Below are 15,344 nucleotides of genomic sequence, written 5' to 3' on the forward strand. Positions count from 1 at the left end.
GGTACGGGCAGCGCCGCCGCCTGCCCCGCTCCCCTCGGGGAATGTGGACCCCCGCCGCGGGGATCGGGCCCCCGTGTCTGCCCCGCAGCAGCCCCGGGGTGTTACCCGAAAAGCGGATTTGTGCCCGGTGTGCAGTAAACCGATCTGGCACGCTCGGGAGAGAGATTGTATCTTATTCAGGCCTGGGTGCTCCGTGGACTTTTCCACAGATCCAGCACACCTACAGCAGGTTTTCATGCTCCTTTTATACACAAAAACCAGAGGTTAGTACTTTTCCAAACACGCCTGTTAGATACTGATTGGTTAGTGTTACATACGCTAGCATATAATTATTACACAGTTTACCTAATGATTCCAAAACTACGCATGCTCAGGGGAAGGGTCTTAACCTGGGCAGGGGTCTTTTTGACCTGTGGGTGTGTTTTTTAGTTTTATAATGAAGGTAGTTCTGATACCGAAAAGCCGGTCGAGGAAGAACTCTCTAAGACTCTGAGTATTCGGAAGCAGGCATTCTTTATGGCAGTGCTGGGCACACTCGCTCGTCCTCAAGTGTGCACACCCAATTGTGGTAATTGGACTTGGCTTTATACAATGAAGTGTTACATATTCATGACAATTCCAAAACCAGCTGTACATATTCATGATCTCTCCACGAAAAGGTAGGGTTTATTATAATGAGTTCTAAGAGTTATTTTTATGTGCTCTGCCCTGGTCTTCTAGTTATGCCCGCGCAGTGGCTCCTGGTAGTCGTGGGCAGGGGTCTTCAGGTTGAAGATGCCTCCTCTTCCTCTTGTGACTTTATACCCAATTAGTATTTCCGTAATCATGATAACTCAGTATTTGTTGAGTCCAGTCCCTTGGGACTCAGTAGTTGCAGCTCCTAGTATCTTAAGAGGCCCTACAGCTGAGAGCCCACCCTTTTATTGCATTATCCTGCCTGTCCAGTGTCTCTCTTAGCTGTCCTGCATCCATTTTGTTAAGGTTCCTCACTTCACTTTCAGGACACTCAAAAGTTAGTTTCATTGCCAAGTCAAGTAATCCCAGACATTCACTTCATGGTCTAGGATGTTCTGCTTATTGTCTAGGGTTTGGCGATCCAAGCTTGTTCTTAAAAAACTTATCAATAATCACGGTTAGCTCAACCACAATTCAAAGTCTTGTTTGACCAAAGCCTTGTAATTGTAAACCCCATGCGTGTGGTAACGATGTCTACCAGCGCAGTTCTTAACCGTGGCTATTAGCAAATGCGAGGTATACTGTATGACTGTGGGCCCCACAGCCTGACAGGGCTGGTGGGACTCTGGTCTTGGGTCTCACCACTGGAGACACAGCCCCAGGCCACTGCCTGGTCTGGCCTGGCCCTGGCCAGGGACCCCATGCAGCCTTGCACACCCATGCGGGCTGCTGTCAGCACAGCACAGGCACAGACCTCTAAGGCCTGTGGAGGTCAGCCAGCATGCGAACAGTAGGCAACCATCCAGCAGGACCCAGACTGGAAACTACAGGAACCCCATGAAATTCAGAATGAAGGGGAGAGTCAGCAATGAGAGACTGGAGCTGGAGGGGCTGTGCGAAGCAGGCCCTGGGGGCATGGTGGGAAAGTCCTGAGCCCCTATGAACAGGGGCATGGACGGGAGGTGGAGGGAAGGGGGTGTTGCCCCCAGCTCTGTGCTCATCAGACTACATTCAGGTACTGTGTCTGGTTCAAGAAGGATGTTGATAAACCAGTGATAAAATGCTGCCAAAGGAGGGCACCTAGTGAAGAAAGGGAGAGGTTGTCTCCTTCGCTCTGCTCCCTCAGATCTCCATTGGAGGATCCATGTCCAGGGGTGACACAGTGCTCTGAGCCATGCAACACTGGCTTCTCCTCTTCTTAACTTAGTTGACTCTTCAAACCACATTTTTCTTGATATCTTTTAGTTTTCCTAAAGATGCATTCTTACCTTCTTGGGCATTGTTACCTATTTTGGTTTTTTCTGTTTGTGAAAAGGTCTTGTTGTAACCATCACTTTTGTTCTCCTTGTAAACAAGTCTGCAGCAGACCAAAACCATATTATCTCACAAATTCAGAACCTGGGTTCAGAGACTGCCCTCCAATAAGTTTTGTCTTAACAAACCTATCATTACTGAAAACTCTTGAGTTCTTGAGTTGTGTAATGGTTGGTTAAGTCAGTTAATGTTTTCCTACAGACACTGTATGAGGAATGACATCACCATTGCATACTCCTGTTGGTTGCTGTCCTGGTTTTGGCCAGGATAGAGCTGATTTTTTTTTTTTCTTAGGAGCTTGAATAGTGCTGTGCTTTGGATTCAATATGGGATTTGTTATGAGAAGAATGTTGATAATACACTGATATTTTTAGTTGTTACTAAGAAATCAAGGACTTCTCAACATCCCGTGTCCTGCTAGTGTGCAGGTGCACAAGAAGCTGGGAGGGAGCACAGGCAGAGCAACAGACCCGAATTGGCCAGTGGAACATTCCATATCATACAACATCATGCTCAGTCTATAAACTGGGGGAAGTTGGCCGGGAGGGTGGATTGCACCTTGGGCATCTATCAGCAGGTGGTGAGCAATTGCATTGTGCATCACTTGTCTTTTCTTGGGTTTTATTTCTCTCTCTTTTTGTTATATTCTTTTTCATTACAATTATTATTATTATTATTATATATTTTTTATTATTATTATTATTATTATTATATTTTATTTTGGTTATTAAACTGTTCTTATCTTAACCCATGAGTTCTACTTTTTCTGCATCTCCTCCCTATCCTACTGGGAGTAGGGAGAAGTGAGTAAGTGACTGCATGGTTCTTAGTTGATGCCTGGGGTTAAGCCATGACAGTTGCTATATATCATGATATATCTCCAACAAATCAAGAGCATTTTGCTGCAGAAAACTCAGATGTGTGGTAGATTGGTCATGACCTGCGCACTGATGTTGCTGCCTTTTCTTCTTTGACGGCACAAGGTGTTATGTGGTTCATGGACAGAAAAAAAATAATTGAAATAATGGCAGCTATATAATTTTCTCATGCTAAATTGTTAAAAATGTTTTTAATGAAATGTTTTTCCGAAATGTTTTTAATGAAATGCTTTTCACCTTGAAAGAATTGTGGGCAGGAACAACAATTAGTGTTTTTAAGCTGGTATAATAAACCATCAATTTTATTAATAGTCTAAGGAAAATACAGAACACTTAACTATAGGCCAAATGGATGGTAATAACATTCATATGAAAAAGAACTCTCAGATTATTTCTTACCAACTTTGACAGCATGCTGAAGTGGAGGTTATTAAAATGGGATGCTGTTGTTGTGGTTTGAGCTCAGAGGGCAGCTGAACACCACGCATCTGCTTGTTGCCCCCTTCCCCCTCAGGAATGGAAGGAGAAAATAAAGCAAAAGGCTTGGGAATTGAGGTAAGGACAGGGAGGGGTGATTCACCCATTACGGTCATGGACAAAAGACAGATTTATTAGGGGAAGAAAAAGAACATCAATTTAATTCAAACACTAACAACAACAACACTTAACAGAGTAGGACAGTGAAAAGCATTGCCACATCTTAAAAGCACCTTCTTCCTGGGCTTGGCTTTGCTCCTGATTTCTCTACCTCCTCCTCCTAAGTGGGCTAGGGAATGGGGGTGTGATCAGTCCCACTGCTTCCTCCTCAGGGGGAGGACTCCTTGCATTCTTCCCCTGCTACGGCATGGGGTCCCTTTCACGGCAGACAGTCCTCCACGAACTTTCTCCAACATGAGTCCTTCCCACGGGCTGCAGTCCTTCCCGAGCTGCTCCAGTGTGGGTCCCTTCTGTGTGTTGCAATCCTTCCAGTGCTGAACTACAAAACTGGGGGCTTCTTCCCACAGAGTCCCAACTCCTTTGCACAGCTGCCTGCTCCAGCGTGGGGTCCTTCACGGGCTGCAGGTGAGCATCTGCTCCACCAGTGACCTCCATGGGCAGCAGGGGCACAGCCTGCCCTCTCTCCATGGGCTGCAGGGGTCTCTGAACCAGGGCACTTCCCTCCCTTCCTCCTCTCTTCTGCTGACCTCGGTGTTTGCATAGGTGTCCTCCTCACAACTCCTCCTCTCAACTCCAACTCCTCCTCTTAAATACATTATTACAGAGACCCAGCCACTGTTGCTAATTGGCTCGGCCTTGGCCAGAGGCGAGGCTGACTGGGGAGCTTCAAGAATCTTCTCACAGGGGACAGCCACTGTTGCCCCCTCCCCCATTAGCAAAACCCTGCCACAAGCCCAGCAAAATTGTGTGTTTTATTTGTTACTGGGATGAAACTTGGGATATTGAATTTAGTCTTTTTGAAGCTAAATTTTTTTTTCCTGAATATAAGCCAGGATCAATCAGAGCTTAAAATACCTTTCCAGGAAAAAGAAAAAGGTTTTAAAGCAATATTGTCTTAACCCCGACATGTAGAAGTGAGACATGGTAATTCTTTAGGGCACACCTTGGTCTATGAGGAAGATACTGTGATTTCGCTACTGCATGGGCAGAGTTGGAATGGGAATTGTCAACCCTTGACCCCATTAATCTGGGACCACATCTGCTGTCCTTCTGACAAGACTAAAGAGATGGAGAGGAAGTCAGAATATTAAATCTTATGTTTCTCTTGCTCTGGAGTGAAATTTTACCTTCTTCATTGAAAGTTTTCCTTGACTGGCACTTGCTGGGTTGTGGCAAAGTGAATTTCACAGCTTGTCTTGCCCCTGTCCTGGACGGCTCTGGAGGAAGTGCTGCAGCATTAGCCTGCTCAGGCTCCTCTGCCAGCAAAGGAAAAATGTCCTTTCCAACTCTCAGATGGCAGCTAGCAGGATGGCCAAAGTAAGTGAGGCTGTACTGTTCCCAGACCAGAAACTGATGACAGCGTTACAAGTATGGTTTATTATACTTGCAGGCATATAGAGAAGATGTGGAAACTCCTGCAATTACTAAATGTGAACTAGTGAGAGATTTCTACTAATTTCTACTCTTTGCACAGTTTTCATGCTGCTGCTTAGCACAAATACCTTGGGGTATTGTGCACCAGCAAGTATTTCCTGTAGGCAGGGGGAAGTCCTGAAAAGGTGCCCCAAACAAGTGCTCTGCATATGGCACTTTTGGAGGTATATTATGCTCTATTTTTAATGTTAGTGTGTTGCAGGTATCTGATTATTTGCTCTGGTCTGCTGCTGATAGCACAGGAGATGCTGGTTTTCCCAGGGATTTGGCAGGTTATTTGACCCAATCTTTATGACAGAAATAATATCAAAAATTGTCTCAGCCTTAAGGCAGTTCTTAGGAGTTTGCTTTTCCTTCTGCTACCTTAAAGCAAAAAAGATGATGTATGAAATTTTGCTAGGCATCTTATTTCTACTAGGAGGCGCTCTCTGACCTGGGATTGGAATGGCCTCTCCACCTGCTTTCAGATGCATTGGGTTTGTGTTATCCTCACAGTGCTGTTTGTGGTTAGGTTAAAACACCTCACAGCCCAGGGAACCACGCCGTGCCTGTGACTCAAATGCTGAGGCTGTTCCCTCTTCCCAGTTTAGGAAGGTGCTGTTTGTCAAGATGTCACCGAAAACCGGGATAAAAACTTATTGACACCAACGTGCTGTAGGTAAGCAGACACTTCTTTATTTAAACAGCCGGGTGCGCAGGGGAGTCGTCTCGCCAACAACGCACACCAAGCACTAAAATGATACATCTTATACAGAACTTGCTCCTACATATTCATTAAGTATTCATGCATAAACATATAATTTCTTGGAAATCATCCACATACTCTCCTCCTATTTCCGATTATGTGCAATGAAAGCTAGAAATGTCTAGAAATGGGTCTGGGGTGTAATACGAGTAGGTGGTCCATGAGTCGGGGGTCGCGATCTCCCCCTGCTGGAATTACCTTCTGCTTAAGTTCACGGTTTCTTGGCAGGTACTCGCAAGCTGTTACAGTTGGTTTTCCTCAGTTCCCATTAATCCTAGACCTTGACAGCTACATGCATTCTTCTAGTTCTATGTATGCCTCATAAATCAATTTATAAATCAAATTGTGTTTGTTACCTAGGTTCCAAACACTCCTACTAGTTAATTTTGACCGATCTCTTCGTCCTTGGTATGGGGCTGTGCAGGGGATTTTAGAGTAGCATTCGGTTGCTGGTATAAAGTGCAATAAATGTGAACAAATAATTTCTACTAAAATATCTCTTAATTCTATATTCATATTAAAATCAAACATCATTTAATTTCAGCTGATAGCAAAATCAGTAACAAAGACTCCAAATGTATAGGTAATTTGGTGGCTCATCTCTGTTGTTTGCAGAAGTAAGTGCAAAAGGCAAAGGCATTCTGTAAATTTAAGATCGACATGTTAGCAGAATGAAGTCCAGTAATGAATTACCCAACCTGTAGCGAAGTGTTTTTTTTGTTTTTGTTCTTTTAGCTTAAAGGGTACTTATTGCATACACACTAGATTTCAATAGTCTTCAAAAGCTTTTTTTCTTCTTTGTGTGTGTGGGACAAATGCTTGTAGTTGTCCCATTCTCAGTGAGATTCCTGCATGTGGTTTTTGCTGGCTTTGAGCCTTAGTGTGAAAAATGTCCAGAAGCCCCAGTCTTGCATCCTCCTTGTCCCCAAAGCTGTGGTGCAAACTTGGCTCCTGGCCTTGTTGAAGGTGAGGAGGAGATTTGAAACCCAGGCCACTCCAGTTTTTAAGAGATGCCATGACTGGGCAATCCGAGTGCAGGACACAGACGAGTCCTGCTCCTCTTTGGGATGCTGGAGCTAGTCCTAGGATCAGCGTTGCAACATTTGCCATGCTGACAGAGCAGAAGGAGGCAAGTCATGGCCCACTCCTATCCCCACCGGCCATCTGGCTGCAGGTCACTGCACTCACCACAGACAGTGCTCAGAAGACAAGGTCCTGTTACAGCTCCTAATAACCGGTGCCATTCACGCACCAAGTATGCTGCCATGGCCAGCAGCATGTTCCTGATGCTCCAGAAAATGCTGGTCAGGATACCAGAGAAGGTGTGGTGCTGTGTATCCACCCACTCCATCCCTGCAAGAAGGAGGCAGTGTTCAGCTGGGACACACGGGACTTCTCCAGGGAGGGGTCTGCAGGGTTTTTTAACAAGGGCAAAGTGAGGTAGAGTCTGTCCCTGGTTGTCTCCTCCAGGAGAGTTCCACTGTGTGGCTGACATCTGGCACATTTAAAACATTCATCCACAATGCTTAACCTCTTGAAAAGTTGTAAGCAACTAAACTAAAATGAAGTCTTAAAAGAAGAAATACTGGACATATAGTAAGAAAGTACTAAAAACACCTTAAGTGATACTTTAAAAAAATTCCATTCAATAGCATTCAACTGGTCTTCATTAAACCAATAATTTTTTTCCCTATCTTGCCTGCACAGTTTCCTATTTTTCTGCCCATTCATTATTCCAGATGAAAGCAATATATTAAGATGAATTGTTGTTCATGTGGAATCTACCCAAAGTATATACTAATGCACATGTAAAGCCAGAACAGATGGTGGTCTCCTTGTTTGTGTGTGTGTGAACTAAAAGCCAATTTTCTTCCAAAGATCTGGACATCTTGTTACAGCCTCTAACAATCAGAAATGTCCCTCCCAAGCTCTACTTTGCCTTGCAGGCATCAACATTTATAACAATAAAAAAAACATAGCAGGCCTTGGGATTTGTCGGGTCTTTTGTGGACTTGTCCAGTATTGAAGCTATTTTAGCTTGATTTTGGCTGTGTCTGCAAAAATCCTGGAAATTTTTGCTGCCCCTGTAACTTGCTCTTGGGTACAATGCGTCTTGCCTAGTATGTCCCAACTGTACCTACACAATCATCCAGTGCTTTTTTGGGTGCCCTGAAGTTGGAGCTTGTTTTTATTATAATTGCCTACATTTTTCAGCTTCAGCTTTGCCTAGCTCTATGTGATGTTTGTTTTTTTTTTTTGGGGGTGGTTCTTTGCCTCCACTCTTTGTAAAAATACAGATTGGGAACTTACGAAAATTGTGAGCAAACTCAAGACTGGGGAAGTAAAAACACCCTATGGATGGCACACCATCCTCCTCCTGCTGAGGACATGGAAACACTGATAAATTGTCTTAACAGGGTGTTTGTAGGGTGAGAACTCAGTATCAGAGGAAAGGTGCAGAAACTTTGGACCGTGGCTCTTTTTGTGCTACTGACGATCCTTGCCAGGAATTGGGTAGCATGGATTGCAAGTGTTAATGTTGCAACAGAAGTACTAATCAGTGGTTGTTGTATTTTGAGTAGACTGTTAAAGCATTAATTAAACTAACAGAAAATTGTAATTCTTGGATCCTTCCAAAAGGGGTGCCTTCTTTTGGCTGCCTGTAGTGAAATTGTGCACATAACGATTTCCAAACTCCCGTTCCTACTAGCTCTGCCCTGTCTGGTAGACAAGTACCTACCCACCTGTCAGAAGTACCCCTGTACAACCAGGCACCCACAAACCCCCACATACTTACTGAAAGGCAATATAATAAGGGAGACGCTGCTCAGGGCCACCTGAGTGAGGGTCCATGTGATGGCCAGCATGCTGTAGGAGACAGAGGCAGCACTCAGCATCCCAAATATGACAGAGAACACAAGTGACAGCAGGAGCATGGATTTCCGTCCAAAACTGCCACAAGCACAGGCTGGGTTACAGTGGCTGGAAACCTGTCCCAGGAGTAGGGGTGAAATGGGGCAAACAGAGACTTGGGAAGGAAAATGAAAATATTGCCTGCTCTGCAAAGAGCGCAAGATGCAACACCCCAGAGAGGAGGAAATGGCTCTGGATATAGCCGGTGCCACAGTGGTGCAATCCCATTCAGAGGGCCAGCCTGCTCTGTGAGCATCAGGCATGAGGCTCTCCAGTGGAAAGAGCGGCACTGATCAGAATATATTGGGCTCCTCTGTTCAACACCAACATCAAAAACAGTGATGTCTGCTTGAAATCCCATGCTGCTGGCACACCCTGCTCCCTCCAATGACTGTCCCATGCCTGGCTCAGCATGTCCATCTCCCATGGCTGACCAGCCACTGCCGCTGCCCTCGAGGAGGAGAGAGAACCATGACACTTTCACCCTGATTCTTGGAAGAAAAACAAAGATCCCAAAGGAAAATAAAAGGAATCCACTTGTCAGACCACATGTGCAAATAGCCCTGATGTCTTAAGAGATCTATGATAAATCTCTAGGAGGTCATTCCCCAAGGGTTTTGGAAGTTGTAGGACCATCTTACCCGTCATGCAGAGTCCTGTGTGGAGAAATACAAAAAATTAAATACACACAAATGAGCATGTACACATACACACACGCACAGAGGAATACGTGTCTATTTCTACACAACCTATGAAAATCAAAATGGAGCACAAGGCATCAGTCTCCTCATGAACATCAGCACTGCATGTGATGAAAGGTTATGTTCAAGCTGGAGTAGTAAATGAAGGTAGTGTTTAGTCTGTAGGTCTGATTCTGGCATTAGGGCTCTCTTAGTGTCCACCTAAGAAGGATGGTGGCAAGCACAATTGCACCAGCACCAGGGAAAAAAGTGAAGTGCTTGGACATAATGCCACAGTAACACTCCTAAAATTATCATAAATGACTTAATGCAGCAGCTAGTTAATGAATCTACTTGGAGAAAAACAACTTGGGCTTGGGCCCAGGCAGTTTGCTGGATCTGCTTTGAAATTTAAGCAGAGCCAGTTTGCAAAAGTCATTATAATGTCCCTGGGTTGGAGCAGCAAACACCTAGAAACACGAGGGCTGGATCTAGTTTCCAGTAGGGTAACTGCCTAAGAAAGAAGATACATTTTTAAAGTGAAATTTTTCTTGACAATACAGTCAGAAGGATATAAAACCGTAAGATTGCCTGCAGGGCACAAGGCAGCTATTTATGAACCCATTACTAGTCTCTCTCAGCAAAAGCATGACACCTGCTAGGAAAACCAGAGTCAAGCTGGCAGGATTGAACTGCAGGCTACGGGGCGGCTGCTAGAAATAATGCTGTTAAAATTGTCTTCAAGGGGAGATGTAGGAAAGCACAACCTCTGAAAGATTAAATGTAGAAAATAGAAGTAGCAAAATGCACAAGTATAAAAATTAATAAAAAAGCTATTTTCATAAATACCCAATCTGGAAGTCTGCCAAAGCATCATGCAGCCAATTCAGTACAAAGTACCAGGGTAAAATTTGTCAGTAGAGATGTTCTCAAATCCAGATGTCTGCAGAGGCTTAGAACAAAACAAGCCTGAACTGTAGCAGAATGCCAGGACCAGATAGTTTTCACCCTGGAGCACTAGAGATGAAATTTCTGCATTACTGTTAGCACAAAGAAGTGGGACCTGTTCTCCTTCATTTCTTCTATATCCCTTTGAGATGAGGAAGGAAGGTGAAGGGAAATCAAAACTGCACACAATATTCAAGATGTGGGGCCACCATGCATTTACATGTTACTGCAGTGGTATTCTCTCTAATTTTATATTGCTTTTGTAATGATTCTTAATTTTTTTACTCACTCACCCAGCCACCACACATTGCTGAGTGGATTGTTGCTGATGTTAGAGCTGTCTGTCATAATCCCAGAGTCTTGCTCCTGAGCAGCTATGGTCAGCTCAGAGGCCTCAATTTTAAATGAGAAGTTAGAATTGTTTCTCTCTTTATTTTGGATTAATCTACCCTGAAATTTTGTCTTCTGATGCTCTCATCCAGTCACAGAGCTCTTTAAGCTCCTTCTGCAGTTCTTCACACTCAGATCTCATCTCTACCAGCCTGGTCACTCAGCATCACCTCCCCACTTGCTTCTTTTCCAGATAATTTATAAATGTGCTGAAAAGTACACAAATCCAAGCACAGGTCCCCACAGGTCTCCCTCCATTGTCACAACTGAACACTTATATCTCCCTCTTCCTTCCTGGCTTTTAATCAATTATTTATTCATGCAGAGACCTTCCTCCTTATCCTAGGGCAGCTCAGTTTCTTTAGGAACCTTTGGTAAGGAAACTTCTTGAAATCCATTTGGGTGGTATCTCCCCTGTTCACATGCCTGTTAGTGCATTCAAAGGAATCCAGTATGTTTGTAAGGCATGAATCTTTTGCAAAAACCCTGCTGAGTCTTCACCAATATGTCATCTTTACCCATACGGCTACCGACTCAATCTTTCAGAAGAGTTTCTACTAATTTGCCTGGTTCAGATGGATGTCAGGCTGCCTGGAATGTAGTTTCTGAGATCTTTTTTGGAAACCAGTTTAAAACTGATTTGATACACAGTAACTTCCCAGCCCTCTGCTGTGGTGGTCACACAAAGCCAACAGTATTTCAGATTTTTCATCTCAAAGGTCCTGTAGGGCTCTAGGATGACCACTCCCTGCTCCTGGCAGGCTGCTGGCATTCACCTGGTGTATTTCTCTGTGCTTTCTATCAGCTTGTTTCAAAGTTCCAGCTCCAACACCTGCCCCTACAGGTTCTCCCACTGTGAGCACAAACTCATTTATGTCTCACACTAAAGCCTTTTCATTTCCAGATGCTCCTTTTATGCCTTGATATGGCTCTTCCCTCTCACAATCCATTTGAAAAACAAATTATTGTTTGTTTTGCTCTAGCAGAGACCATCTCTTCTGCCTTATTATGTCCTGCTCCTTTTCATGATTCTGAATTTCTTTCCCTCCAACTGTGCTACAAAGCCATTTTAGATACAAAGCTAAAAGGCACAGTTTGAATATCAGCCAGGCGTCTTGGGTCTTTGTAAAAGTATACTGATATACTCCTATGCAAAGATATGGATGTAAAAATTCCCATCGTCAGCACTAAGTCTCTGAGTGCTTCATAATGTGAAGGTGGTTTCCCTCTGCTATGCAGTGATTTTGTAGCCTGCCGAACACTAATGCTTGTTTGGTCTCAGAGGAAGGAACTCAGGGAGCAGTTTCCTGTGCAGGAAACTCAGACATTAAATAACGAATAGCGCAGAGTGCACATCCTGATTGCATGCCTGTACTACTTATTCTTCCATAGGTTTCCTGGTTCTGCTGTTTGCAAAAATACTTAGTTTCTTAATTGATGCCCTTTCTAGGTTATTACTCCGATATTATTCAGGTTTACATTATCACTTTCTAACATTTAAGCAGAGAGAGAAGATTTGTTCCTGTTTTCCTCATTGCCTCAGCTCTTCCTTGAGGAATGTCTCCCTGCTTCTACTAATCTCCCTTACCCTGGCTTTTGTAATGATATGGTCAGTTTGTGCTTTCTGGTTACTCTTTTTTTTTTTTTTTCAGCTATGGCATGTATTTGCGCTGAGCCCCTCACTTGGGTGTCCTTAACCAATTTCCATATAACTTGCAAGGAGTTAACTCTTTTAGTCTCTTGGTTTGTTTTTGTTTTAGTCATCTTTCTCCTTTTTCGGACAGTTATCCTTTCTGAAATTGGTCTCACAGAGAGTGGATTTTTTCAGTTTTTACTGTTCCTGCAGCAATGCTGATCACAGTGTTGTAGTCATTGCTGCAGTGCATCTTCCTCCTAACCAAGGCCAGAGCTGCTTCTCTGGTGGGCTGCTAACTGGCTGTTCCATGAAGCATTCAGCCACTGCATTGCTTCCCAGTATCACTTTAATCCAATTTTCAAGTGAGAAGCTAGATTCTCCCTTTATGATTGTGTTTTCTCCTTTCTCTGCCCCTCTGATTGCCTTCTTCAGGTCACAGATTTGTGAAGCTCTCATCATGAAACTGAAGCCCTAGAGGAACAGCCTGAAAGGCATCAAACCTGTCTGAAAGGTATCCAAATATCACAGCCCCCACTGTAACACTGATGAAGAAGGTGGTTGGTTCAGTCTGCGCTGCTAACACACGAGGTCCCACTGAAACACAAGGCCAAAATGACACTTAGTGCCCAAGTTGCCTTTTCACAACCCTTCCCTCCGATGGTCAGCCACCGTGTCTTGCAATTCGTATCAGATGAATCTGCTTGAGGGGCAGCATCCTGCACTAAACTTCACATAGGACAGTGCTGGAGTCCTGAAAAAAATGTAAACCTGCGTCTTACAAAGTTCAGAGTCCTCCCAGTTATCTCTCCCCACTGTGACAGGCTCTCCTGGACACTTGTTGGGCATCAGAAAGCTTTCCAGGGTGAGATCACCTTTTTCATTTCCTGACCCCTCTGGTACCAAGCTGCTCTCAACCTGCTCGGGTTCATTCAGTCATGCTTCTGGGATTGCCCTGGTGAGATGGGTGTTTGCAGGATGCTGCACTGTGGTGAACTTAAGGTGTGCCTCCACCTTCATTAGGGAATGTCGTGTTGATATCCAGTTACTGTTGCCCAGACTAGTTTCCTTTCAAGTTGTCTGTGCAGGGAAGGAGGAAAGCAGAGGAGGAATCAGACCAAATACTTGTTCCTGATGCTAACTTACTTATTTCTTACTGATAAGTTGGTCTAGACATTGTTCCTAATCTAATGAGCATCATTTTACTTTCTTGGAGGTGCAAATGTGGTTAATCATTAAAGAATGCTGTGCCCAAGCTGCAGAGTTAATTTTCTATATGTGCAAATTTGGCAAAATTTAATCATCAACCCAGCCTTGCAGCCTCTCTGACAAGGCCAGCCAGACCTTGAGCAGCCTTTCTTGCTGCAAGAACAGTTGACACCAGAGAAAGCCCTGGCTCCTTGTATATCTTCCAAGGCCACTGCACCATGGGTGCAGCATCATGAGGTTCCATGCTCAGCATCTGTGCTGCAAAGCACCTCCCCTGCCTTTTCCCTCAAGAGTGCTTTACACATTTCTTCCTGAAACAGTGCAGAAATCAGGTACAGACCTGGTGCACATCTGACTCTCATTTCTCCCCTGCCAAAAACAGGGTTGGTTGGTTGGTTGGTTGGTTGGTAAGGAAGAGGCACCAGCTCTAGGTTAAGACTTGGCCCTGCTCTCACTGAGAGAGTCAGCTGCTGTAATTTCAGATACAACCATGCCCCTTTTGTCTGACCAAATTGTCCCCTTTCTAAGACTTCCTGTGCTTTGGGCCACCTTTCAAGTGTCATGGATGAAAGTATTGATACGGTAATGATTTAGTAAGAAATCTAGATTTATTAATAACTACAGCAATTTATCAATACAAAATAATTCAGAAAGAAAAGCGACTTATTCACAGATTCTAAAATTACAAGATTCACTCTAACTTCCTTACGGTACCTTAATTTATACACATATATACATGCGCATACATACAGAAACAAAGGTGTTTGGATTCAGTAAAAATGAACACAAAAGGGACAAACACACACAGGAACAAGGGCAAGGGTATGTAACCACACGCACACACCAATGAACGGAGAAAGAATGTATGAAATAGAAGCTAGCTCAAATAAAATTTCCCTCTCGAGTTTAGAGCAAATACTCACAAAGCCTTGGCATTCCTCAACGGGCGATAATTGAGACTCGAGCGGGGGGACTTCGCCCTGGCCTTCCGTCTGGAGCAGACGACACCTTAAGGGTTTTGGTACCTGAGAGGCGTCCCAGCTCAGGGGAGATGCTGGTCACAGGCCCGCTGAGCTCCAGGAGAGCTCAAAGGGTCTCTCTGGTGGTCGCAGTTTATAGCATCCAAGATAACTGACTTTTGTCAGATACTTTCTGGTGCCTTCCAGCAGTTGCACAAGAATTTGATGAACACGCAACCCTGTTATTATTCCATCTGATCACATCCCAGGCACAGGTGTGCCAGGCCATCAGGAGATGATGGGCCATTATAAACCTTTCTGAGCAAGAGGCAGTGGTGGTAAGAGAAGAGAGGCAGCATGATTTTGGGGAAAAGAGGCGGAAGCCAGAGATCAGTGAGGAGAGGTGGCCAAGGGAATAGAAGTTGCGAAGGATTTGGAAAATCAAGAAAGCAAGTCATGGGCTCATATAAAATCCTGATGGTGTAATGCTGTGCAGATACCATGTGGTCTGACCAGAGAAAATCCTATATGTTGATTTGTTGAAAAAAGACTCCACAACTCGAATAGAATTATAAAGCAGGTATGTTTACTCCGGCGCCGGGGTGCAAGGAGATTTCTTGACAAAGCTTGCACACCCACCGCACATTTTACCAAAAACTTATAGAGTGTGGATATCCATATTCATTGGATTATGTAACACAAACATACATATGCATGAGTAGGGCTGGGTGAGTTAGAAAGGCTGGTGTCAGCAGTTGATGTCATCTTTGCCCCTGCGCATTGCTTCCTGGTGGGTGTCTTCAGGGGTCTTTGGGAGGAAGGCTTGTAGTCTTTCTCACTTTGTTTTTTCCCCGGAGCATGCACAGATTCTCTTGGCCAATTTCTTGAATAACAAGAGTGTTTTTCAGA

General features: G+C 44.2%; 1 protein-coding gene and 1 long non-coding RNA gene across 2 annotated transcripts in view; both read right to left on the reverse strand.

Annotated features, from left to right (window-relative positions):
* Positions 1–901: 901 nt before the first annotated feature.
* Positions 902–5,687, reverse strand: LOC113478853. Its single transcript, XR_003398152.1, has 3 exons — positions 5,675–5,687; positions 3,616–3,621; positions 902–1,116 (listed from the first exon to the last, which is right to left on the reverse strand). It is a non-coding gene; the product is annotated as an uncharacterized LOC113478853 (long non-coding RNA).
* Positions 5,688–6,850: 1,163 nt separating this feature from the next.
* The window catches only part of LOC113477984 (solute carrier family 22 member 7-like), a 19,611-nt gene continuing 11,117 nt past the window's right edge, over positions 6,851–15,344 (reverse strand). The window contains 3 exon segments of the mRNA XM_026844677.1: positions 6,851–7,056; positions 8,501–8,655; positions 12,771–12,827. Of these exon segments, the coding sequence (XP_026700478.1) occupies positions 6,851–7,056; positions 8,501–8,655; positions 12,771–12,827 (418 nt within the window).

Source organism: Athene cunicularia (genome assembly GCF_003259725.1).
Source record: "Athene cunicularia isolate RWA chromosome 3 unlocalized genomic scaffold, athCun1 chr3_part1, whole genome shotgun sequence".
NCBI classification, from domain to species: Eukaryota; Metazoa; Chordata; class Aves; order Strigiformes; family Strigidae; genus Athene; species Athene cunicularia.